The sequence below is a fragment of the Alnus glutinosa genome, chromosome 4 (assembly GCF_958979055.1).
Source record: "Alnus glutinosa chromosome 4, dhAlnGlut1.1, whole genome shotgun sequence".
In the NCBI taxonomy this organism is placed as follows: domain Eukaryota; kingdom Viridiplantae; phylum Streptophyta; class Magnoliopsida; order Fagales; family Betulaceae; genus Alnus; species Alnus glutinosa.
In genome coordinates, this window is record NC_084889.1 from 4,054,356 (window position 1) to 4,077,753 (window position 23,398).

Below are 23,398 nucleotides of genomic sequence, written 5' to 3' on the forward strand. Positions count from 1 at the left end.
TATTTTTTTTCTTCACAAATATCTCGTAATATTAATATGTTAATCTCAATTAATCTTTATTTTTTTAAAAAAAAAATAGATTAATTTAAAAATTGATTGAAGTTGTCACAACAATATTACAAAATAATTATAAAATAAAAATGTAAGATGTTGAGAATAATTCCCCTTGGCCCGACCCACATCAGGAACTACAAACCTCTAAATGCACATTAGCCCACGTGGAAATATGGGTTCGAGGCCAATTAAATGTTGACCCATAGGAGTAAATACTCAAAAGTCCTGGGAAGGTATTTTCATGGGACTAGCACAGTGAATTGCATGTGGATCTAATCATACGTAATCTCGGATATTTCGAAATTACATATGGTTCTTGAAAATTCGGGATTAACGCTAATCATGAATTTGTTGTCGTGAATCTTGCCTTAAGATTGTTAAGGAAATATCCTCGATAAGAGAAGGAACAAAACCCTAAGACGATGAGGTATTTATCACTCAACCTAGTTATTAATAGGTCAGGACGTCAAGTATGAAAATAAGACTGATTTTATTGCAATCAAATATTGACTTAGGCATCAAAAGAGGAACACCGGCCACTCCATGGTTTGTTCTCTTAACTTTGTTTGTTTCACAATAAATGTAGAATGTGAAAAATATCGCAGAGCATACTGTCGTACTATATTAAAGACTGTATTAATATAAAATTTGTTTAATAGTACTGTTTGGATTTGCATAAAAAGCATCAAGAAAACAACTTTATTTCTATTTTTATGTCACTTTTTAATATTTTACACCTACACCATCTGAAATCTGTCATCAAACGAACCTCAATTTGTAGCGTTACTCTTTTTCATGAATAGTTGGAAAGATGGATAGACAATTCGTTCCCGTCGCTTGTGCGTCCGATTTGTTAAGTACGAAAAATAAAGGAGCCAAAGAGTCAGGAAAGCGAACCCGGCGAGAAATTGAGTCGAGAAATCGAGTTGATAAGCAAGTAACGCAACACAATAGAATCCCTGTTAGCAGTTAGCACGGTGTTCTAGAATAAAAACATCACTCGCAGTGGCACCACGCTCGTTGAGTAAATATGTTTCTTGCCGTTCACGCAGACTGCACTCAGTGAATTAGTGGTATTAAGCTGGTTCAATTGTCGTTTTGTGCGGACTACACCCATGCCAGCCACTAGCCACTAGCCACTAGCCACTAGCTATCAATAATCAACACATGTATAAAATACAACCAGCGACGTGGATCAATTGAGATTCTTTATGCATTTGCGGCTGTAATTTTATAGATAATAAGTATAATTTTAAACTAAGTTACAGAACATAAATTGTTTGAAAATTGTATTTTTAAAAGTTACAATTTAAAAACGTAAAAAATCCACTTTTTCAAATCGTAGGTAAGATGATGTTTTTTTGAAAACGTAGAAGTTTAAAGATTAATTTGTGATTTTAAATGTTAAACTGTGATTTTACCAAACGCTTAACTGCGTTCTTAAAAATCACTTTTTTCAAATTGCACATTTTAAAATAGTGATTTTAAATCGCATTTTTTAAAATCACAAACCCAAACAAATCTTCGGTGATTCAATTTTACATGTTCTTTTAGGCCGTCTAAATTTCGCTTCAAAATAAAATAGGAAATCCTCGCACGACAAGGACAGTTCCACTGTAAAAATTATTTAGCTGCTTCTTTGCAGACATTCATATAGCTTATTGGACTCGTTTGCTTGAACATAAAAATATGGAAAAATGTTATTTGCACTCCACCAACACAACAGGGGCACGATATGGAAAATGTTAATTTGGTTGTTTTCTTCCCGTTCCTAATTGCCTAGATGTCCTTCATTTTAGTTATTATTATCTTTGTAACATGGCACCATAAGAAATTTTCAATTTTGGGGGGGAATTATTTTCTATGACATTTGGGTTTCTTAGAATACCCTATCAATTGTAAATCTGTAATGTAGAGAAGAATATATAAAAATGTCAGGTATCTTTTGGGCATGTAAAAAATACTCTTTTTTTTTTTTTTTTGGATTTAGCTTAAGTACGGTTAAATAAATAAAAAATCACATGTATTATAGTTTTTTTTTTTAACAATCTAGATTTAATTTCAATTTTTTTTATGAAAAATAAATAGATAATGAAACTAAATATGAACTATTAAAAAAAATAGAGCATTTTTAAGTTGTTAGCCCTAGTTTAGCACAATTGTTTGAGAAATCAAAGCAACAATCTACATGTTATTTTGAAAAATCCTTTGGCCTAGGATTTTATTTTATTTATTTATTTTTACCTAGCTTTGGCCTGGCTTAGTAGGAGAAAACAAGTTGTTAAGCTCGCTTTCTCCAGTTTCTGCAGCCAAACCAAGCATCACGTAAATCCATGAACATGTATTTTTAACCGATCAATTGACCGAATTAAGTAGAGCTAGACGTCCTTAATTAAATTTAGTGTCAGACATAGGGTGAGGAAAATAAGTAATGGTATTTAGTATATTATTTTACGGCCGTTATATAATTGAAAAAATGTAATTGTAAAGTAAAAAATCAGTCCTATTTTTTTTCAAGTGATAGCCTAATGATTAGTTTTTAATGTCACTTATCAAGTTGTATGAGATTTATCCCAATCATAAGAGGAAGAGCCAGCGGGGTTTCGTAGAACTCTCTCTCTCTCTCTCTCTCTCTCTTTTCCTTTTCTCCATAACCTTCTCCCTTACAGTGGTGTCCTTGGCCGGGGGAGGGAGGTTCCAATCCTCCCTCCTCCCGGTTTTTTCTTCTTCTTCTCTTAGCCCTTTTAAAGGGCTAAGAGAGGTTTTTGGTCTTTTCCTTTTCTCCAGAACCTTCTCCCTTACAGTGGTGTCCTTGGCCGGGGGAGGGAGGTTCCAATCCTCCCTCCTCCCGGTTTTTTTTTCTTCTTCTCTTAGCCCTTTTAAAGGGCTAAGAGAGGTTTTTGGTTCCTCCCTGGTTGTTCCAGTGGAGGCTAGAGTCTCCTAGTCACTAGGACTGAGGAGTTTTGAGTTCCCCAGGCTTTTCCGGTGGTGGTTTTTAGTCTTCCTAGTCCGGTTGGTCTATGGAAGTTTGTATAGTTTTCTAGTTTCTTTTAGTTGTTTGTTCGTGGCAGGAAAACACTCCAAAGGAGTTCCAGTGGAGGAGAGCTCGCCGCTCGTGTTCTGGTAGAGAGATTTGATTGTGCCTCAGTTTGTATCATTCTTTGAAGCTAGATTTGCGCTGATCCACCGCCTTTTAGTTGACACGCGCCCCCCAGCCATGCACGCCGTCGGCCTCTGGTTCAGCCGTTGTTCGCTGCGGACGGAATGCTCATTGGGAGTCGGCGCGTGGTCATCACGCGCTAGGGGGTTCTACACTTTGGGCCGCGCGTGATGGGCACGTTCTGCATCTTTTGCCGTTCCTGGTGGTGCACAGTGGTTCCTTGTGTTAGGCTGTTGTAGGGGAAGGGTTGGTGGCGGCGAGTGTAGCACACGCGCCGTCGCCGGTAGTGCTTTTTTCTGCCGGCAGCTTCTGTGTTGGGTGTTTTCTTGTATTTAGTCAGATTGTATTTGTCAGTGTGCTTTGGGTTGGATTTAGCCTAGTCATTGCTTTTAGCACAGATTGTTTGTGACCGACTCCATAGTGCAAGTAGGGGATCTTATGTCAACGCAGAGGCACCTTTCTGTTGGCTAGGCATATTTGTAGCAACTGTGGATATAATCTGTGTCATAGGGTAATTGTTATGGGGTGTTCTTCTCTGAGTCTCTGTAATGGTATTGAGTCAAGTTGTGACTCTGTATGTTGTTACCCTTTGGTGAATTAATGGAATGATTACATGTTCCCTTCAAAAAAAAAAAAAAAAAAAAGATTGTATGAGATTTGTATAAAAGTCTATTAAATAGTATTATTTTTTTTAAAAAAAATGTGCAGCCAGGACCAAAAGAAAAATTCGAGGGGCGATCTATAGTAGCCCCTTGAATTTTCACCAAAATAAAAATGCTCTGATGCTAACAATCATATATAGCAAAGTTCGGAAAACTAGACTATGTTAACGCTTGTTTTTGTTTTTTGTTATTTTTTTTTTTTTTTAAGATAAACGAATTAAGAGATAATTCAAAACATAAAATATTCTTATAAATATAAAAACAGTTTTCATATTTATATCACCTCAAAATGTCATTTTTATTTATTTTTTATTTTTAAAAAAAACATTACAAAACACATTAACAATTTAATGGTGTGTACATTATGTTATAGGGTATGAATATTATGTCGCGTTATTTAAAATTTTTAAATGAGTTAACATCGTGTGAACTATTAAATACAATAAAATAAAATAAAATATTAGTCATGAAATGATTCATCTTATGAAATGAAGCGTGTGAAGAGAATGGATTATTCACATTGAGTGATTGATTATAAAAGTATTTATAAATATTAAATTTCATATTAATTTTGTTTAGAGTGAAGGGTGAGTATGAACTTTATAAGTAATTTTATAAAACTCTAATTATAACGTAATTAATCATTTTAATTAAAACAATATCGTAAATGTGACTATATCTTTCTCTACTAGTTACATTTAACCTTTTTTTTATTATTATTATTATTTTAAACAAAGAAATAACAGTCATTATAATCTGAGACTCAAATGGCTAAAAGCGTAATTAGGGGTACAAAGACTCATAAAAACAAAGTATAGGATTACTTACTAACTTGTAGGGCAACTGCTTTACCAGAATGACACAAGAAAACACATTTCTTTTATAATAAGTTCCACTATGAGAAAATAAAAGAGCAATATCTGATCTAAAAACTAGATTTAAAGTCTACCATGGCAGGCTACAGAGATTAAACAATATAACCAAATAAAAAAAAGCTAAAAACATAAACTAAATAATATTGGCCGGCATAGAGCGTAGCAAGTCGTCGGTAGATCTGTATAAGGCTTATTCTAAACGAAAAAAAAAACCTGTTATGGAATAAGCTTATCCGCGTAATGGAATAAAACCCCACAAAAATCTACTAAAGAATAAGCCTATTCCCGTGCTGGAATAGAAGTAACCCAATTTGTGCACCCAAACATCAGTCTTCGTCTTCATCAAAACGCCGTCGACGCCCTGGAAAAGAAATACCCTAAATTGTGCAACCCATCATCATTCCTTCTTTCTCAAACGTTGCTGACGACCCTTGAAACAACACAAAAAGTGCAGATCTGAGAGAGAAAACTCATCTTCGTCCTCCACGCTCCCTGCACTAGTTCGAGCCTCACCAGAAACAGAAAACTGATATTTGCTCATAACTTTAAACATTCCAACCGTAGATCGAAAATTAACCACAAACTCCAAATCCTCAAAATGATTAGAGGAAAACACCTTTATCTCTTGGTTTTGTAGTGAGCCACCTAGAGGGAATAAATTCAACTGCCCATGACTCAGTGCTTGACCGAAAACAAAACCATAAAGCAGAAAGCAAGTAAACAAGACGGAAAAAACAAAGAGGGTACAAATATTGTACCTAGCTAATGATGATCAATGATCAATGTTTTATTACATTTAATAGTTCACATGATTTTAAATAATGGGAACATAATATATATTCACCCTATAACACAATGTACACCATTACATCTACCCATGATTTTGGTGTTAAAAGGGAAAACATGACTTCATAAATAGTTCGAGACAATAGAGACTTCGTTCACATTCTTGTGTCCAAATTTGTTAAGTATGTGTTTTTTCTTTTGTTTTTTTGTTGAGTGTTCTTGTTACAACTTAACCTAACCCAAATTGTTTGGGCTTCAGACTATTTCATTGTATTGGAGATCCTGTTTTTCGTTATTCTTTCTCTTGATTTATTTGGTTTTCTTAAAAGTTGAACTAGATCTAAGTTTTTATTTCTTAGTGTAACGACTAAAAAAAAACGGTAGTCAAATTTATACTATCACTTCAAAATGATTAGTTAATTTAATTTTTTTTTTATAATTTATTATAACATCTAGTTTAACCTAGTGACTAAAAAATATAAAACTTAACGCTTACAATTATTTTTTATAAATCACACACTTTAACCTGGTGACTAAAGATCTCAGTTTCTAAAAATTCTCTTACTCGTGATGGGTTTTATCCATCCTACTGAGCCGCAGCTTTAACATTCTGCATTCTCAAAAAAAATTTCAACTTTTTGAGTTTCCTTAAGGATTTGATCTGATGTGCTTGTAATTTATCTTGATTGGATTTTTGAGTCGTTAACTTATTTATTTTCTGTCTTTTCCGTGTTTTATTTCTGTAATTTGTATGCAGTATTTATAAAAAACAAATAAATTAGTCAAACTGCCAAAGAATCTGCGAAACGAACTTCGCGATAAATTCAGCAAAAATATCGACTTTTTTTGTCGTCTTTGATATGACTACGAATTACAGTTGGCATCCACCATCCATGGAAGAACGGTGTTCTAGAATAAAGAACACACAAATTCACCGTAACTCCTCGTCGTCGTTTCCAAATCACCCGCACCACGCTCGTTGGGCTATTACTTGCTGTTTAAGTATACATTAATCCAGCGCCAAGTGTCGTTTAATGCGGACTGTCACTATCAATTCAAGTGTAAGACAACTGTAAAACATACGGATAAGGATAGATTTAAATTCAAAATATATATCGAGAATGAATTTAATGCTGATGTCATCAACTTGACTTATTTAACGGATTATATAAGTAAAATTAAATTTGAGCAGTTTTTCAAATTATATATGAAAAAAAATAATTATAAATGTTTTACATGAGATCTTCAACCGACAATAACAGTTCACGAATTACAGTATTTAATGCTTTGTTTGTTTAGATGTTAAATATTTTCCGCAAAATATTTTTTGACGGTTGACCAATATTAACAAATATCAACGCCTTATGAAGATGAGGTTACTAGTTCAAAATTTCCTCTCCATTTTGTGTAGACATATTAAAAAAAAAAAAATACCAACGACGAAAAACTATTGGTGGCGAGATTCTGTCACTGGTCGGCAGAATTCCGAACATTTTTATCGGATTCTTGCTATTGTTGCTGAATTCCAGTGGCAATAGCCAAATTTCGACCAATTTTGCCTAGATTATGGCAAAATTGGCCGGAATATGGCACAAATGATCGGATTCTGATCGTACTGGCCAAATTTTAGCCAATTTAGACGGAATCTAGTTCGCCGAAATCCAGAGACAGTGGCCAAACTTCACTTCACTTCACCGGATTCCGGCGGCGGTTTGCTGAATTCCAGCGATGATTGCTGAAATCTAGCCAGTACTGCCGGATGCCAACAATCGTATACCGAAATTCAGGGATCTTTGGCGGTAGATTTGGACTACCAACAAACTCCAATGCATGATGATGGCGGATTCTCACAAATGTGTGTGTAATAATTAAGAGTTTAAATTTATAAAACGATAAATCGTTTTTTAAAATTAAAGAAGCTTTTACGGTTAAACTGAAAATGATTTTTATTGATTATCATTTTCAGTTGTACTAAACATTAAAAAATACAAAAAATATTTTACACCAAAATAAACATAGCACTAGCGGTTAAATTTATTTTTTACAATCTAATTTCATGAGATCTTCAACACAAAATAACAGTTCCACTATGAATAAATTTTGTGTCCATATTATGAACTTTATTCCATCCAACGCCAAACAATGATAAGTCAAGGATAGTGCAAAAATGAACCTACCACAAAACTCCTTTTACTTCTTAAATTGAATCTAGCCGTCTTTTTGGCCAAATTGAGGTGGCTCAATATTGGTAAAAAATTATGATTGTGACTTTAGTCTTTAACATCGTTGCTAAGCATCCAACATCTTATCTAATATTTAATTTGAAAAGAGTGATGCTACGAGCCTATGAACAAATCTGTGTCTTATTTAGAACGCAAGATATATATATATATATATATATATATCATTAGCTATCTCAGAAATTAAAGATGATTAAAAAATTTAATTTAATATTTAATTAATATTCTAACACTTATTTACGTGTCGACTTGAACACTTCATTAAAAATTAAGACCTAATATATGAAATATTTAATTAAAATTAAGTAAATTAAAAATTTAGTATTCAAATGCAGAATCTCTATTTTGACATCATGTTAAAATTACCACTGATCTCGAAATGATGACTTATACTTTTGATATATTTAACAATGATTATTATAATTTGATTAATGATGAAGATATATGTTTTTTTTTTACAATGAAAAGAAAAAAAATTGTTTGTAGGCCAGGCCTGCTGTTACGATCATAGGTACATGATTTGAGTGCAATTTTAATTAGGTTTTTAATTAGGTGTATATAAGTTTTTTTTGGCACATTCTCATTACAAACCAGTTTTTAATGTTGAGTTATATTCAATGTTTGTATCATTTAGTATCAGCGTTTGTTAAGGAAATTCCTACAGACACTATTCAAAACAGAGAAGAAAAGAATTAATAAATAAAAATTTAGGGCTGACTGACCGGTCCAAGATTGAGAGGGTAATTACTAGGGATAGGGACAAAAACATTAAATAAAAATATCACTTAATTTAAGAAAATCCTGATAATTAATGACCTTCCGTCATTAATCTTGGAGAGCAAGTACAATAGGGGAGGGATGACTGAATACTCGACCTCTGTCTCTCCCCAAATATAGGACAGAATGTCAAAGGCGACGTCGGATTTCCATCACCAACATAACTTAGTGGAAAAGAATTAATAAGGAAATAAAAACATCCAGATGTCATAAATGAATACGGAAATACAGGTGATATGTAATAAACATTTTTGTCAAGATAGACACACCATCTCTTTCTTTCTCTTTCTCAAAAGAGCTTTCAGAAACGATCCTCGCTAGCTTGACCGTCGGAGGAGGCGTCGCCGGGACACCCCTGACGCACCTTTGTTTTGCAGGTTCTCGAAGGAAGTTCAACCTAACGTCATCGTCATTCAAGACAACTTTCAAAGTCGACCCAATCCACAGCTAAGACGTCGTCATAAAAAATTCGACATCAACAAAGTTAATCATCACGTCGAGTATGAGATCAAAATAATTGCGTTTTTGTGAACGAGGAAGTCACGGATTGGGTAACCTATAGGCTATATATTGATATTATGTATGGGCATTGAATTACAATTAAACCGTACAAACTGCCAAACACAGAATTAGGTGAGATTGCTCCATTCTCCCGCCACTACAACTTGGTTTTTTGTGTTACAGTTCTCTCGCCGCTATAAACCTCCATAGAGACCGGCGAGTCAAACGAGCTCCCGAAGATGAGCGATAAGCGATCCACGTTTCTGGAATCTGGTATCTACCGGTTCGAAAATTCGAACGCAGTTTTTATCGATCCGGTTCGTGTCCTGAACCGCTATTACACCCGGTTCAGGGTTTCACCGTCTGCGTACTATCCTCGTTTCTTCGAATCCAAACAAGAATCTAGGGTTTCATCTTCTACTTCTAGAAAGCGAAAGCGGAAGGAGAAGAAGCCTCAGGCTCTCAACGACAGAGAAAAAGCCGCCGAACGACGACATCAGGTAACTATCGAATATTGCCGTTTGGTTCCCGAGAAAAGGTGGTCGGAAACCGTAATTTGTGTTACTTAGAGATGCGAATGGTCTGCTATTTTGTGAATTACACACAGAAACACTACATTAAGTAGTTGATGAGTTGGAAACGGGGTACGGGGTTTAGGGTTTTTAGACGGTTGTGGTGGCGATTGCGGGTTGTTAATTTGGTTGTGCGTGCGTTGCAGGAAGCGAGGCCTTTGTTGCTGAAGGCACATGAATGTTTGCTGAGGGCCACTGATCTTTTGGAGGTTATGAGCAATCTGCGGAGAGATTTTGATTCTTCGAGAGAATGTGGGGACTCCTCGTTGCCTGGTGTTCCACAACAATCTTTTGTTGAACTGGGACGAGTCTGGCAGACCCCTTTTTATGAAATTACTCTTAATTTCCATCAACATGCGAAGCCGAATATTGATGAAGGTCGGTTTCATGATTGTCACTCGTTGCTTGGTTTATGCTTCTTTCCATTTGCTAAGAAGATATGTAGGATAAATGTGGGAGTGAAAGATATTGAAATTTTTTGAATTATTTATGTGAATTGACCAAAAGGTCCAAAACCCAGAACAATGTGAAATATTAGCTTGAGAGATTTATTTCCTTGTGTTTGTCTTGATTTTCTCTGCAACCTAATGATAAGCTGGGATTCGTGGTTAAGATATGAATTTCTTACAGTTGATTATAAGATATCAGCAGCAGTTTTGGTTATGTAATTTCCAGTTAGGTTTTAACGATTAGAATTGATTCAATTGTCTTTGTTTTGCTCAGTTAGTGACTTCTTACCAGGGTGTCTGGTTGTAGTCTTGTAGAGTCAAGGGATAGATTTTTTTATTTTTTTTATTTTTTTATTTTTTTTACTTTTAGGAAGAATGTGAATTAGAATATTAGTGCGTAAAGCTAATGTATTTATGGTACTGGCACTCTCTGGACCTTGCTCCTATTGGGTGCGGTTGACAGATTAGGTTTTGAAATCTGTGCTCTCATTTTCATATATGAAATTGTTTCCCAGTTCCTGTCAACTTATGCTCTGTTGTTGATTTTCAGGTTCACCAATCATGCAATACAGGGAAGAAAGAGTGCTCCCCGTATTTAATAACTTGGTTCTCAATGAGACTAGTGATGATGTGGAGGCTGAATTTTTGGACAGTCCATATGTAATGCCTAGAGAGAGTTGCTTCTACATGGTATGTTGACTTATTATTCCTTTTTTTTTTTTATAATTTTTTTTTTTAAAAAAAATTATCATGAAGGAAAACTCCCAAAAAATTTATGTTCGTTTGGTTATTGAAATGTCCAAGTCTACAATTTTTATTTATTTTTTTGGTGAAAAAAGTTTTTAGTTTTTAGTTTCAACAATTAAGATGCAAACAGTTTACCATTTCACTTTCAATGAAAAAATAGCATTGTTTCAATAACCAATCATGCCCTTAGTTTCTAACTCACTATGCTTTTTCAAAGGCTTATGTGAAATATCTGATTAGTGTTATTATTCAGTTCAGTGTCTTACATGTCTTTATGTCTTGTTTTCTGTCATGTGGAAGTCTGATATCGGGCAAATTCACAACCTGATTCCTGGTAATTTGTTATATAAAGAAGTCAATTATTTTGTTGAGTCTATTTTGAATGTGCAAGCCGCTTAGATCTGTAGCATTCCAAGATAATTGCTGCTGAAATGCATCCATTTATCTTTTCTTCTAATTTTATTCTTCTTTGTGCCTAATTGACAAATTCCAAAAGTTTGATAATCACTTGAATTGAAAAACAATATGGAACTTATTGGCTAGTGGAAACCATCCTCAACTTGCTATCATATGCCCATGTGGACCTCTTGGCTACTGCTTTTCCCACCCTTTTAGTTATTGTCAGCTTATCACCATACCTTAAAATATAAGTTGGTATTTTCTTTATATTTTATCAGTCTTTTGGTAATTAAGTCAGAAAAGTCGTGCCAGTTCTACTTATTAAATTTTGGAGGATGTTTAATCAATCTTCTATGCAGCTGAGTCTGGTCGTGGATTCAATCTTATTGTGGTTGATCCACCATGGGAAAATGGGAGTGCCCGTCAGAAGTCAAGGTATAAGACATCCTTCAGCTGGAATACATGCTGTATAGCTTTACAAAATCTGCAAGCTTCTGAAAATTCGTCTATGAATCTCATGTCAATGCATTCTTGTATCTGGGGCATGTATAGCATAAAAAACTGTCTGAAAATAAGGTGGTTCTCTTCATATACTATATAGATAATTAACTTTGTCCATTGCATTACTTTGAAGGGAAATTACCTACAGAGAATGTAAGTTGTTAGAACAACACATCAGGTGGTAAAAAACCTCTTCATATTACTTTTAGATTTTTGTAGATCAATCTATGGAATAAAAAATGAAGGGGTAGATGACTGATGGAAATTTTTTGGCTTTTTAATCTGTACATGTTGAATCTTAGATAGCTTGTGATTTTAGTTATAGACAATGATAGCAGTTATAGATTTGTGTTAGTATGGTTTATGAGCTGCAAAGCATGGAACTGCTCTTTTCTGTGACTGAGTTTTCTAAAATCTGAGTTTAAAAGAGTTTTAAGGAACATTTTATAAGTTTTATGGTTTCATTGCCATTATAGGTACCCAACTTTGCCCAACCGTTATTTCTTATCTCTTCCTATCAAGCAACTTACTCACACAGATGGAGCATTTGTGGCATTGTGGGTGACCAATAGGGAGAAATTGCGTGATTTCGTTGAGAAAGAGCTATTTCCGACATGGGGAGTCAGATATGTGGCCACTTTTTATTGGTTGAAGGTGATCTCTCTCTCTCTCTCCCCTTTTTTTCCCCTTGGGAGATAACTAGTATGAATATGTGACTTATTGTGCCAAGATTATGGTTTTACTTGAGTCTTGCAGGTGAAAGCAGATGGGTCGTTGATTAATGATCTAGATCTCTTTCATCATAGGCCATATGAATGCCTTATATTGGGCTATTGTCATAGGGAGGTGAGCCTATATAGTTCAAGCAATCCCAGGTTTAATTGTTGATGCCTTCAGGGTGTAGGTTGTTTATTCTTATATATGTTTGCTACTTGAGCTGTTGATCCTTGCAGTCTGTGGATTCTGAATGCCTGCTAAAATTTAAACATGTACAAGATGGTCAGATCATTGTTAGCATCCCCGGAGATTACTCAAGGAAGCCCCCAATTGGAGGTACTGTTGTCTTTACATTAGATGAGTTAATAATAAGAAAATATATAATAGCCAAAACCTATTCATTGTGAAATTGTTTATTAAATCTCTAGTGAAATTATTTTGTTCTTGTTTGATCATTATCAGTCTCTGGCTCTATCCGTAGGAGGATAGGGTTATATATATCTATTTATTATAGAAAACATGTGCACATTGTTCTTAAATTCTGAAGTAGTGTTTGCCATTTAGTCATTGTATAACATCTATTAATCGTATTTTGTTTAGGGTTGCTTCTGGAGTATGTTCCAGGGTTCAATCCCACGCGATGTCTAGAACTATTTGCTAGAGAAATGATTCCTGGATGGACTTCTTGGGGGAATGAACCACTTCGCTTTCAGGAGTTGAGATATTTTATTAGGGATAGATGAATGGTACGTCTTATGGGGACCTCAAAGGTGAAACTAGCATAGTTCCTTTAGAACGATTAACAAATTAGGAACCAGTTGATTATCTTATTTAATTTGTCATTATTTGGTTAATGAAAACATATGCTCCTTTTTTGGGAGCTGAGAACAGGGCCTGAATGTCAGTGTTCCTTGGAGAAACTCATTCTTGTAGGGATCCTTACTCGAAAAAGAGTTTGGTGATAAGAAAACTCGAAAACAGGAAAGAGCTTTAAATGAACTGTACAATATACTAACCACCCTTTTACTTGATAAAAGTCCTTATAAAGTTTAAAGAGATGATTAGGGAATGAGATACCTAAGGTAATTATCATTGTCAAAGCGAAAATTGTGAAGCTCTTGTAGCAACTTTTTCTTGTTTAAAGTATTGGAATATTCTTCTTTGCTTGTTTACTCATTTTTTTAGGGGAGCTTTTATTTTTTTTAAAAATCTTTACATTTGGAATCTTTAGAAGGTTTTAACAATATCCTTGATTGCGTTAGAAGACCAGCGATGATTGCATTGTTATATTAGAAGACAGACGATCCTAAATTCTAATTTCCTTGGAGCTTGGGGACTTGAAACGTAGGCAAGTGACAAGACCTTCACCTAGCATTCTAGCATCTTAAAATAAAAGGTTGTACTCACTTTAAACGCAATAAAATTTAGTTCAATAAAAAAAGATATTTAACTATGAAAGCCGTATTGGGTAGTATAATTTTTTCTACAAATTTCTTATAAAATAACATGGTAGTCTATATGATGCTTATCGCATCAGTCACTAAACAATTAAATTTGATTATAGCTGATGTGACAGTGTTATGTAGACTGCAACACCAATTTGTAAATTCACGAGATATTTTTCAATCAGTTATTAAACAATTAAATTTGATTGTGGTTGACTTGACAGTGTTATATGGATTCCAATATTGGTTTGTAAGTCTGCATGATATTTATTAACTATTAAACAAGTAAATTTGATTGTGGTCGGTATAAGAATGCAATGTGAATTATCACATCAGAAAATTATAGGAAACACCATTGTCAAAGCTCTCCTACCTTACTACCTACCTAGGCAAGTGAAAAAAAGAAAAGAAAAAAGAAAAGAAAAGAAAAGAAAAAGGGGGGACAAAATATGTAGGACCGTGTATTTGGGTTGGGCCTGTTACCTTACAATGGCAAGGCCCATGGGCCCTATTAACTAAACAAAAGTTCCTAATAATACTTTAGGACCTTTTGGTACTTTTCGACAACAATCTTTGACCCTGAAAAAAGAAAAAAGAAAAATGGAAAGCAATAGCGTGGGCCCATCTTCTTCAATCAGTCGTTTTATGGCTGATCCTACGTACCTGAGGCCCCATCGGATCACTGATTGATCGTCTGCAACTTGTGGGTCCTACCAAGCCGTCTGGGCCCACTCCAGTAATAATTAGCAGGTCATCAGGATTCAGAAGGCAGTGACACAAACCCTCCACGCGGCGGTCTCAACTCTGTCACACACTTGTCAAAAACACTAGCGTGCACTCACGAACACAGTTTCTACTTTGTACCACCTTCTAATCCCAGTCCTATATTGTATCTGACCAATCCTGAAACAAGAACCTAAGAACTTAGCTGTACCCGCACGCACCTTAACATTACCAGAAATCAGCTTTATCTTTCGCTCAGACACATAGAGATTCTTCTATACGTCCAGCGTAGAAAGGCAAGCGTATTCCTCGTGAGCAACTGGGTTTAAATCTCCTGCGACGCACCACAAACAGAGATTTAGAAAGACGCAGAGGGAGGAGGGGACAGAGTCACAGTGGCCCAGTGGGGTTGCCGGAGAATGACGTCAGAAGGGGCGACGTCAGCGACGGTGACGAGGAGGAAGCCGTCGTGGAGGGAGAGGGAGAACAACCGGAGGCGAGAGAGGAGGAGGAGGGCCATTGCGGCGAAGATATACTCGGGGCTGAGAGCTCAGGGGAACTACAACTTGCCCAAACACTGCGACAACAACGAGGTCTTGAAGGCTCTCTGCAACGAGGCTGGCTGGACCGTCGAAGAGGACGGCACCACCTTTCGCAAGGTTTTGCTTCACTTTTACTTTCTCTTTTTTTCTTCTTGTTGGCCCAGAATTCCATGTGTGTCGGTGTGTGGTCTTGTGGAGCATGTTTTGTTTTGTCTTGGAATCTTTAGATTAGATCTATAGGCAATGCTATGCGTTTGGGTTATGTGGGTTTATGAGTAGATCATGATTTTGGAAGAAATGGGTTGTTTTAGTTGGATCCCAAATTTTTTCTAATTTGACTATACTTTCTGGGATGAGTTGTGATTTTTCAACTAGGGTGAATCTGCAATGTTGAATTTAGCTGTTAATTTTCAGATTTTTTTTTTTTTTGGGGGGGTGGGTGGGTTAAGTCCAGTTTTTCAGCTTAGCTCTAAGCTAATTGTTCTTTTATTTATTGGAGGGAGGTGATTCTAAGTGCTAGACAGGTGACAGAATTTATGGTACATCAGTTTACAGCTTGTAGAGTGCAATCAAAGAAGCAATTAATAGCATTTTTTTTTTTAATTTTTTATTGGGGGGGTGGGGGTGTCTTGGTAGCCAGATCTCTCAAAAAGAATTTATGAAAGAATTCTATTCATTTTTCGATCAGCTTTTTGTGCTGCTCAATTTGTAAACATTGCTTCAGCATTGCCTTTGTAACCATATATCTAACATAAGCTAGTAATGTATCAGCTTTGGTATTTGTACAGGGATGCAAGCCGCCCCCAAATGATATGGCAGGCACTTCCACCAGAATCACCCCATACTCTTCTCAGAATCCCAGTCCTCTATCTTCCTCCTTTCCAAGCCCAATTCCATCTTACCAAGCCAGTCCCTCCTCCTCTTCCTTCCCCAGCCCGTCGCGCAACGATGCCAACAATTCATCTATTCTTTTTCCCTTTCTCCACAATGCCATTCCTTCGTCTCTCCCTCCTCTTCGGATCTCTAATAGCGCCCCTGTAACCCCTCCTCTATCATCACCAACTTCAAGAAATGCTAAGCCAATCCCCAATTGGGAGTCCATTGCCAAACAATCCATGGCATCCTTTAATTACCCATTTGGTGCTATTTCTGCCCCGGCAAGCCCAACTCATCGTCAGCTTCATACTCCGGCTACTATACCCGAATGCGATGAGTCTGACTCATCCACCATTGATTCTTGCCAATGGATTAACTTCCAAGCATTTACGTTCTCTACGGCGGCAATGACAACCTCTCCGACCTTTAACATTGTGAAACCCCTTGCTCAGCAAATTATACCCAATGTAGCTAATGAGAGGGGGAGAGGTACTGAGTTCAACTTTGGAGGTGGGCAGGTTAAGCCATGGGTTGGAGAGAGGATTCATGAGGTAGGATTGGGTGATCTGGAGCTCACACTTGGAAGTGGGAAGGCTAAGATTTAGTGTACTAGTGGAATGCTTAGACTGGGTTATGGAAAGGCAGAAGAATAGAGATCACTCTGCTGGTTCATGGTTCACTCAGCTTGGTATTATTATTCAACTGCATTTTGCAGTGGTGACTCAATTCTTTTCACTGTGAATTGCACATCTTTGAACCAAACTTGTCGTGTGGGATTATCATTCCAGGTTTGAGTCATTCCTTCATATATAGTGATAAAAACTTAATATGTTTGTTTGGGATATGCTTTAGCAAGTAATACCTATAGATATTCTGCGCTATTTCTGATTGGATTTACCAATTACTGACACCTCTATAGACTCCTGAGATAAACTGACAAAATTATTCCATTTATTGTATTTATTATAAATGGTCTACTTCAGTGTTCAAGTTTTAATAAATTATTAAATTAATACAGCACACACACGCACACAAACAGGCAAGTTTAATGCTGCTCATATGTTTGCTGGAAGTTCATATTTTGGATGCCTTCCAACTCTCTAATCATAAACGTATTAAAAAATTAATAATTTAAAACAAGATATCATTTTATTATGGAGGACCTTGTAATGACAGGACCGACAAATCCCTGTTCATGCTATATATGTCGTGTGAGAATATTAAAATAAAAGATTAAAAAGTTGCGAGTTCCAAATTATGAAGGGCTGTTGCGTAGCAAGGCCATCTTCTGCTGTCTCTGACGAAGGTCTTCGTTGTCACTTGGCGCATGTGGCCGCCTCATGGCATGCCCTTTTCTTAGTGGGGATGAATTGGTTTCAAATCATGGCATGCTTTATTTTTTTTCAAGTTATGATACGTTATGATCCACCAATAACAACACGCTCCATACATTTATCAATGCCTTTAAGCAATCTACTGATGGATCGAAATTGGTTGCAATTTGTGAACGAGTTTTGAATTACAGGCTTACAGCTTGTCTGACCCTTGCACGAGAGAAGGTTCGATGAAGCTCACATGCTTGGACAAGAGTTTGGACAGCCCGAAACCTATTCGGGCGGATCTTTTCTCAATTGCCTGCATGATCATATATCAAACCCAAAAAACCACAAAACTAAATCAAATCGCATGGGATTTACTATAGTAATGGAACCTAGATTACACAAGGCCCAAATGACAAGAACCACACAAGTTTAAGGCACCCCTCCTAACCCCATAAAGATGAGCAAAACATGCGTGGAATTTTACATGGAGCATTTACTGTCAAAAAGCAAGAACATATACTTTTAAGGTTTACGGTTAGGTTAAACGACACACAAGCAGATGAAGAAAGCATGCTACAAGACCATATAGATGTAGTAAAAACGTAAAACAACAGTTGCTGCGGACCTTCGCTCTTCACCCCCTTACAACAAACTTCCTACTTAATTTGATTTGTGTGATTAGTAAGAAACAAACTCTGGCTCACTTAGGATGATCCGGATCTCCAACAATTTGCTGCCCAAATGGCAAAAAAATTGGTGGGATCTCTATCCGGCTTAGGCAATTCATTCCCGAGATAAGCATGTACTCTCCAGAGCTTCATTTATTTCCTTTGTCGCCTCAATCTTGGGATTCAAATCCTTTTCGAGATTTGTATTGCACTCCTGGTATCTGAAGCATGTCAAGAGATGATCGTTGACGATTCCAGCCACTTGCATGAATGAATAAACAACAGTCGGCCCAACACAACGGAAGCCTCTGTGCATCAAATCCTTGCTTATGACTTCCGCTTTAGGTGTCTTGGCCGGTACTTGACGTGCGTAACGAAATCCATTTCTTATTGGCTTGTGGTTCACAAAGCTCCAGCAATAGTTACTGAAGGAACCGAACTCCTGCTGAACCTGTTTTGATAGAAAATGATAAATTTAATTATTTAATTAATATTTTAACAATATATCAAGTAGAAATGTTATGTTCTCAGAACCAGTTTGATTCACGTCAGAGGAAACTACACTTACCCCATAAACTTTCACTTCAATTGTAATGTCCCCCAAACTAAAAAAGAAGTTGCAATTGCTCCTTCAAGGACAAATATTTCCTTCAAACTATTTAACCCTTTTCACTTAACCTCCTACCCGTTAGGATTTTCTGTTAACTTGGACGACAATCAAGTGAAATATCCATTATAACCCCGGTGAGATGTGTGAAAATACTAAAATGCTCCTAGTGAGATGCCTCTGGAATTTTTTTTAAAAATAAAATTTAAGGATGGGGTATTATCGTCATTTTCTGTTTGATTTAACGGAAAATTATAATAAAAAAGGCTAAGTGAAAGGAGCTAATAATTTGAGACGTCAATTGCAAGCTTTTTTAGTTTGTAAGACATTGTAATTGAGGTAAAAGTTCAGTGGTAAGTGTAGTTTCCCTAAATTGTTCTGGGTTTTTGTTTACAATTTTGACCTTATAAAGCTCCAATGACTTTGAAGCACAATTTCTTAGAACCGAATGGGTCTCAAGACAAAAATTCAAACCTTATATCGGGAAAATCAAGATTTTTTTTTTTCATTTTTAACTCGATTGTTGTGCGTGCATGCAATCTAAAAGTCAGAACAATTGTTGTTATTATTATTATGGAAAACAGAACAATTTTTATTTTATTATGGAGTTTGGGGAAACTGAAAAGCTGACTCTTAAATCCAAAAGCCATCAAGTAGGTAGGAATGTGAGGTGGGACATCAAATGCATTATTATACCTTGACCTGATTTATTGATTACCTTAAGCACTTGTTTAGCATTCTCTACAACCGCACGGAGCTTTGGTTCAGACAGCAACGGGCTGCCATTTACTTTCAGGGACATCAACTTCTTCTCAGTAAACTGTGCAATGGCTGATGGGTCAAAACTGTCAAAAAGTTTCCTGCCAAATGGATCAAAAACAAACATCAAGTTCTATGTCTTTTCTCTGTTGAAGCTTAAGTGAGTAGAGGGAGTAGAAACAAAAAACCTGAATATGTCTCTCTTATTAAGAATTGCTGGCCAGCTTAGTTCTGCTAACGCTTGTGAAAAGACAAGTAGCTCAAACAACTTCCTGTCCTCGTAAACTGGAACCCCCCATTCCTCATCATGGAAAATAGTATAACTTGGGTCTGTTCCAAAAACAAAAAATACCAACCAGGTGAATCACATTGAATTAGATTATAAATAAGACAAGTAGTCATTGGAGATATGGTGGGCATTGACAGCGAGAGGATCGCCGACGACCAGCCTAAAGGAGTCGACCATGTGGTGGAACTGATTGTGGGCAGCGGAGGACGGGCCGGCAGCTTAAGCCTAGGCAAGGTACAAGCCGTTGGAGAACATGCCGTGGATGCCGGATGGTGGTGATGAGAGCCATGCCGCAAACGGCTTGGACCTTGTCTGGGCCTAAGCTGCCGGCTCCTCTTCTGCCACCCTCAATCGGCTCTACCACGTGGTTGATTCCTTCAGGCCGGTAGTTGCCACACTCTTCTCAGTTCCAATGCCCACTATCAATGCCAGTTTTTTGGCTGTGAATGGCCATGATCTTAGGAATTATATGCCCCCTATAATACCTTAGGTAGTATTGCAGGGACCACACATCCATGACAACGCTTGGTGTTGCTGTCCATGTCAATTTTGGTAGTGGTATTGACCAGTTCAGACAAAGTAGTCATGCCACCATTTCTTAATCAAAATTAACCAGTACTACATTATGTCTGTCAAATCAAACGGCCATTGCTCACTCCAACTATCTGGATAGGCAATAAATATGCTACGCTGCTATTCCAACCTACCGCGAGTTTAAGAAGTGAACCCTGTCACTACCATTATGACTAGGACGTCTAGTTCAGGCCTTGCTTGGTTTCTAGAACTTTGCAGCTTGTTATTTAGGCTTTGAAGAAGTATCTAAAACATTAAAAGTATATATCTAGCATAGCTTTATTAACTCCGATTTTCAAGCGTAAATAACATATAAACCCCTAATTGGCTAAATCCTATTTAACTTGGTAACCTGTTTTTTTTTTTTTTTTTTTTTTTTTTGAACGATGAGGAACCTCAACCGGCCCAACCTCTCATCGAGTACAAGGTCATTGAGTAAACCCCGAATACCCGACGCCGCCTACCCTTAACCTGGATATCGATTTAGTCACAAGGTGTTGTGAGGAATCGGAACTAAAGACCTCCTACTCCCAGCTTAAAGATGTTACCCCTGACCATTTTGGTAAACAAATCTGGCTGACTTTGTCAACTGTTCATCCATCTTGCTAAAAAAGGAAAGTGCAAAGAATTAAAGCAGATTCATAGCAACCGACAGAAATATCTGGGCTAGTTTGGCAACTCATTTTCATTCTCCTTCTATTTCTTTTCGCTTCTTTTAAAAATATCAAATCAAAAACATTCTAACTTTTTTACACTTTTTATATTACATCAACTATATTTTATTATTATTCAAATAAAAAAATCCACTGCAAAACAAAACTTTTTCACTTTTTTATAAAAACATTCTTAAATTTTATATCACCTCAATCACTTCTTATTCTACAACACACAAATATTCCACAATACAATTACTTACCAACCAAGCACAGAGCCGGTTTGAAACAGAGAGAATTAATTGTTGGTGAAAAGCAACAACTTCATAATTTATTGGCTAGCGTGACAAGTTCTATACTTTTAAAAAAAAAAAAATGTAACATGTGTTACGTGAACTGCCGTATCAATTTATAGACGTGATAAGTAACATGTGACGGTCCATACACACGTGAAAATATCCTAACTAAAAAATTTAGGAAAAAATTAAATAAATAAATTATTTTCCTGATTTCTTTTTTTATTAAAGATATATATATATATATATATTTTTAAGGGAAGGGGGCGTTGCAATCCCAATGTTAATTCGGGGAGACATTCCAACAAGATTCGAAAATTGATTAGAAATTGTTTGATAGTAGATAGATAAATGTACTTTTCCCCGATAAATTATTTGTTGTCCGTAAACGAATAGAACAAAAAATTTGAACCCTGAAAACAAAAAAAGCTTTAACAAGCATAGCAGAACTTACTCACCAGAGTGAGGAGTTATCCAATCACACCGTTTTGGCGGACCCGAAATCTTCGGCGAAGACAACGCCACGGCCTCGGCGCCGTCCGGGACGACCTTCACGGGCCCAAACCCGTTGCGCCTCACCGTCGGAGAATTCACCGTTTTCTTCGCCGAGGAACCGCTAGAAGAAGAATCCGAAGAGCACGAGCTGTCGATTGAGACATTGTTCCGCACGGCCGGTGCAGGAATTTCGGAGGCACGATTTCTCTGACGCTGTGGCTTTTTCGGGTTCTCGGCCTTCCGTTTCAGTTCTTCGGAAACCCTAACTCTGTTCCCCGCCAGACCCAGAATGGCTCGGGGCTCCGAAACCGGTTTAGCGGATAATTGAAGCTTAGTGGCCACAGACATTGCTGAACAAAGTTTTAACACTTCAAAAACCCCGCTGTTCTAGCCTTGCGTGTTTGATTGGAGCTCTAAAACGACGACGGTCAAGCCGAAGTTCTGTTTTACAATGGACTCATTACTTAATATGGGCCAATGTTTTCTGGATTTCTGTGGTGAGAGAGGAAATCAGGGAAAGAATAGAGGGCAAAAAGGCTTGGTGAGAATAGGAAGGAAATGGGGTTAAGGAGCTGAGAGGAGAGAAACAGAGGAGGGCGTGGAACGGAGACAGTGGACTGAGCAGAGAAGGACGGGTTTTTGGAGGTTTTAAAAACGGCAAGTTGAAATGGGTTAAGGTACCGGTAGCAGCCGGTGACAGTGCTGGCGTGCGGGTGACCGTTTACCGCTTTGGCTTTTTAAAGAGATGGAAAATTTGGGCCGAATGCCTAATTTACCCCTGTTTGGTGGCTATGAACTGCACTGGTGCCATGCCATATCTTTGACTATGAATAGCCATTTATGTCGGTAAATAGATGATTAAGAAATAATTGCTATTGTGTTAAGCATTGCTTTTAGTACAAATCAACCTAATTAATGATTGAAATGATTATACGTGTGGGATCACACCGATTTGGTATTGTGTAAGGGCACCTCTCTCATTGCCATCATAATATAGCACATTTTGGGACGCTCCGCTATCTTTATTTTAAATTGTTAATATTTGTGCAAATGAATTATTCCGTTACAAAAACATATCACAAAGATTTATAAGTTTTTTTCAAAATCAAAGAGTCTATTTGTAATAATCGAAGAGTAATATTAAAAGCTATATTTTTATCTCATTATTATTTTATTTTGATGATGTGACAATGTCAGTCAGTCATTGAATTTTTCTTTTTCAAGAACTAATTCAAAGATTAAGTAACATCGTCACTATAACAAAATGAATTAGTAATAAAATAAACGTGTGATTGCTAACATTAATCGGTATTAAATAGGTGGTGAGTAATTGGGAAGAAGCAAAAAGGGTACCTATGGTATTTCGTTCTCAGAGTATACCAGCAAAGCAAGTGAACCTTAGGCAATGCGTCGCATTCGGTTGGTAATGTAAAATGGGTGCCGTGTGGTATATAGATTGGTGGGGAAGTTCCTTTACCGTTAACAAAAAGGATCCAAAGTTCCTCACCAAGAGGGGGGGGACAATAGTGGGTAGCCAACGGCTATAAGACCTGGTCGATCGCGAAAATTCTAAAGATGGGCCGGGCCATATGCACCTTGACAGAGATCGAGAAAGTTAGGCTGCAAAGATGGAAAGCTGCTTTAACTCAAGGCCCATTGTGTCCATGAGATATAGATTAGTGGATTAATAATGGGCTTTGATTGCTGCAC

General features: G+C 36.8%; 3 protein-coding genes across 6 annotated transcripts; 2 read left to right on the top strand and 1 right to left on the bottom strand.

Moving 5' to 3' along the window:
* Window positions 1-9,171: 9,171 nt before the first annotated feature.
* LOC133865784 (methyltransferase-like protein 2) lies at window positions 9,172-13,612 on the top strand. Of its 4 annotated transcripts, none has more exons than XM_062302253.1 (9): window positions 9,172-9,555; window positions 9,774-10,005; window positions 10,627-10,766; window positions 11,124-11,157; window positions 11,582-11,657; window positions 12,200-12,377; window positions 12,480-12,569; window positions 12,677-12,776; window positions 13,041-13,612. In XM_062302253.1, exons 1-9 carry the CDS (start codon window positions 9,295-9,297, stop codon window positions 13,181-13,183), a joined length of 1,254 nt encoding a protein of 417 aa, XP_062158237.1. In that variant the 5' UTR covers window positions 9,172-9,294; the 3' UTR covers window positions 13,184-13,612. The 4 variants fall into 4 exon arrangements, with proteins under 4 accessions (XP_062158237.1, XP_062158239.1, XP_062158238.1 ...); XM_062302255.1 differs by having other exon boundaries at window positions 12,720-12,776; XM_062302254.1 differs by having other exon boundaries at window positions 12,296-12,377.
* A 1,262-nt stretch (window positions 13,613-14,874) lies between these two features.
* LOC133865785 (protein BRASSINAZOLE-RESISTANT 1-like) lies at window positions 14,875-16,859 on the top strand. The gene is made up of 2 exons (XM_062302258.1): window positions 14,875-15,267; window positions 15,939-16,859. The coding sequence occupies exons 1-2, from the start codon at window positions 15,028-15,030 to the stop codon at window positions 16,629-16,631; spliced, it is 933 nt and encodes a 310-aa protein (XP_062158242.1). The 5' UTR covers window positions 14,875-15,027; the 3' UTR covers window positions 16,632-16,859.
* Window positions 16,860-17,699: 840 nt separating this feature from the next.
* On the bottom strand, window positions 17,700-22,319 carry LOC133865409 (uncharacterized). The gene is made up of 4 exons (XM_062301814.1): window positions 21,652-22,319; window positions 19,571-19,712; window positions 19,342-19,483; window positions 17,700-18,467 (listed from the first exon to the last, which is right to left on the bottom strand). The coding sequence occupies exons 1-4, from the start codon at window positions 22,034-22,036 to the stop codon at window positions 18,132-18,134; spliced, it is 1,005 nt and encodes a 334-aa protein (XP_062157798.1). The 5' UTR covers window positions 22,037-22,319; the 3' UTR covers window positions 17,700-18,131.
* Between the last annotated feature and the right edge of the window lie 1,079 nt (window positions 22,320-23,398).

Excerpts from the sequence above, each read along its gene's own strand:
- LOC133865784 (XM_062302253.1), top strand. The coding sequence starts at position 9,295 with ATGAGCGATAAGCGATCCACGTTTCTGGAATCTGGTATCTACCGGTTC. Across the intron at positions 12,570-12,676 it reads TGGGCTATTGTCATAGGGAG|TCTGTGGATTCTGAATGCCT; the intron begins GTGAGCCTATAT and ends TGATCCTTGCAG. Across the intron at positions 12,777-13,040 it reads AAGGAAGCCCCCAATTGGAG|GGTTGCTTCTGGAGTATGTT; the intron begins GTACTGTTGTCT and ends TATTTTGTTTAG.
- LOC133865785 (XM_062302258.1), top strand. The coding sequence starts at position 15,028 with ATGACGTCAGAAGGGGCGACGTCAGCGACGGTGACGAGGAGGAAGCCG. Across the intron at positions 15,268-15,938 it reads ACGGCACCACCTTTCGCAAG|GGATGCAAGCCGCCCCCAAA; the intron begins GTTTTGCTTCAC and ends GTATTTGTACAG.
- LOC133865409 (XM_062301814.1), bottom strand. The coding sequence starts at position 22,036 with ATGTCTGTGGCCACTAAGCTTCAATTATCCGCTAAACCGGTTTCGGAG. Across the intron at positions 19,713-21,651 it reads TTGGATAACTCCTCACTCTG|ACCCAAGTTATACTATTTTC; the intron begins GTGAGTAAGTTC and ends TTTTTGGAACAG. Across the intron at positions 19,484-19,570 it reads AATAAGAGAGACATATTCAG|GAAACTTTTTGACAGTTTTG; the intron begins GTTTTTTGTTTC and ends TCCATTTGGCAG.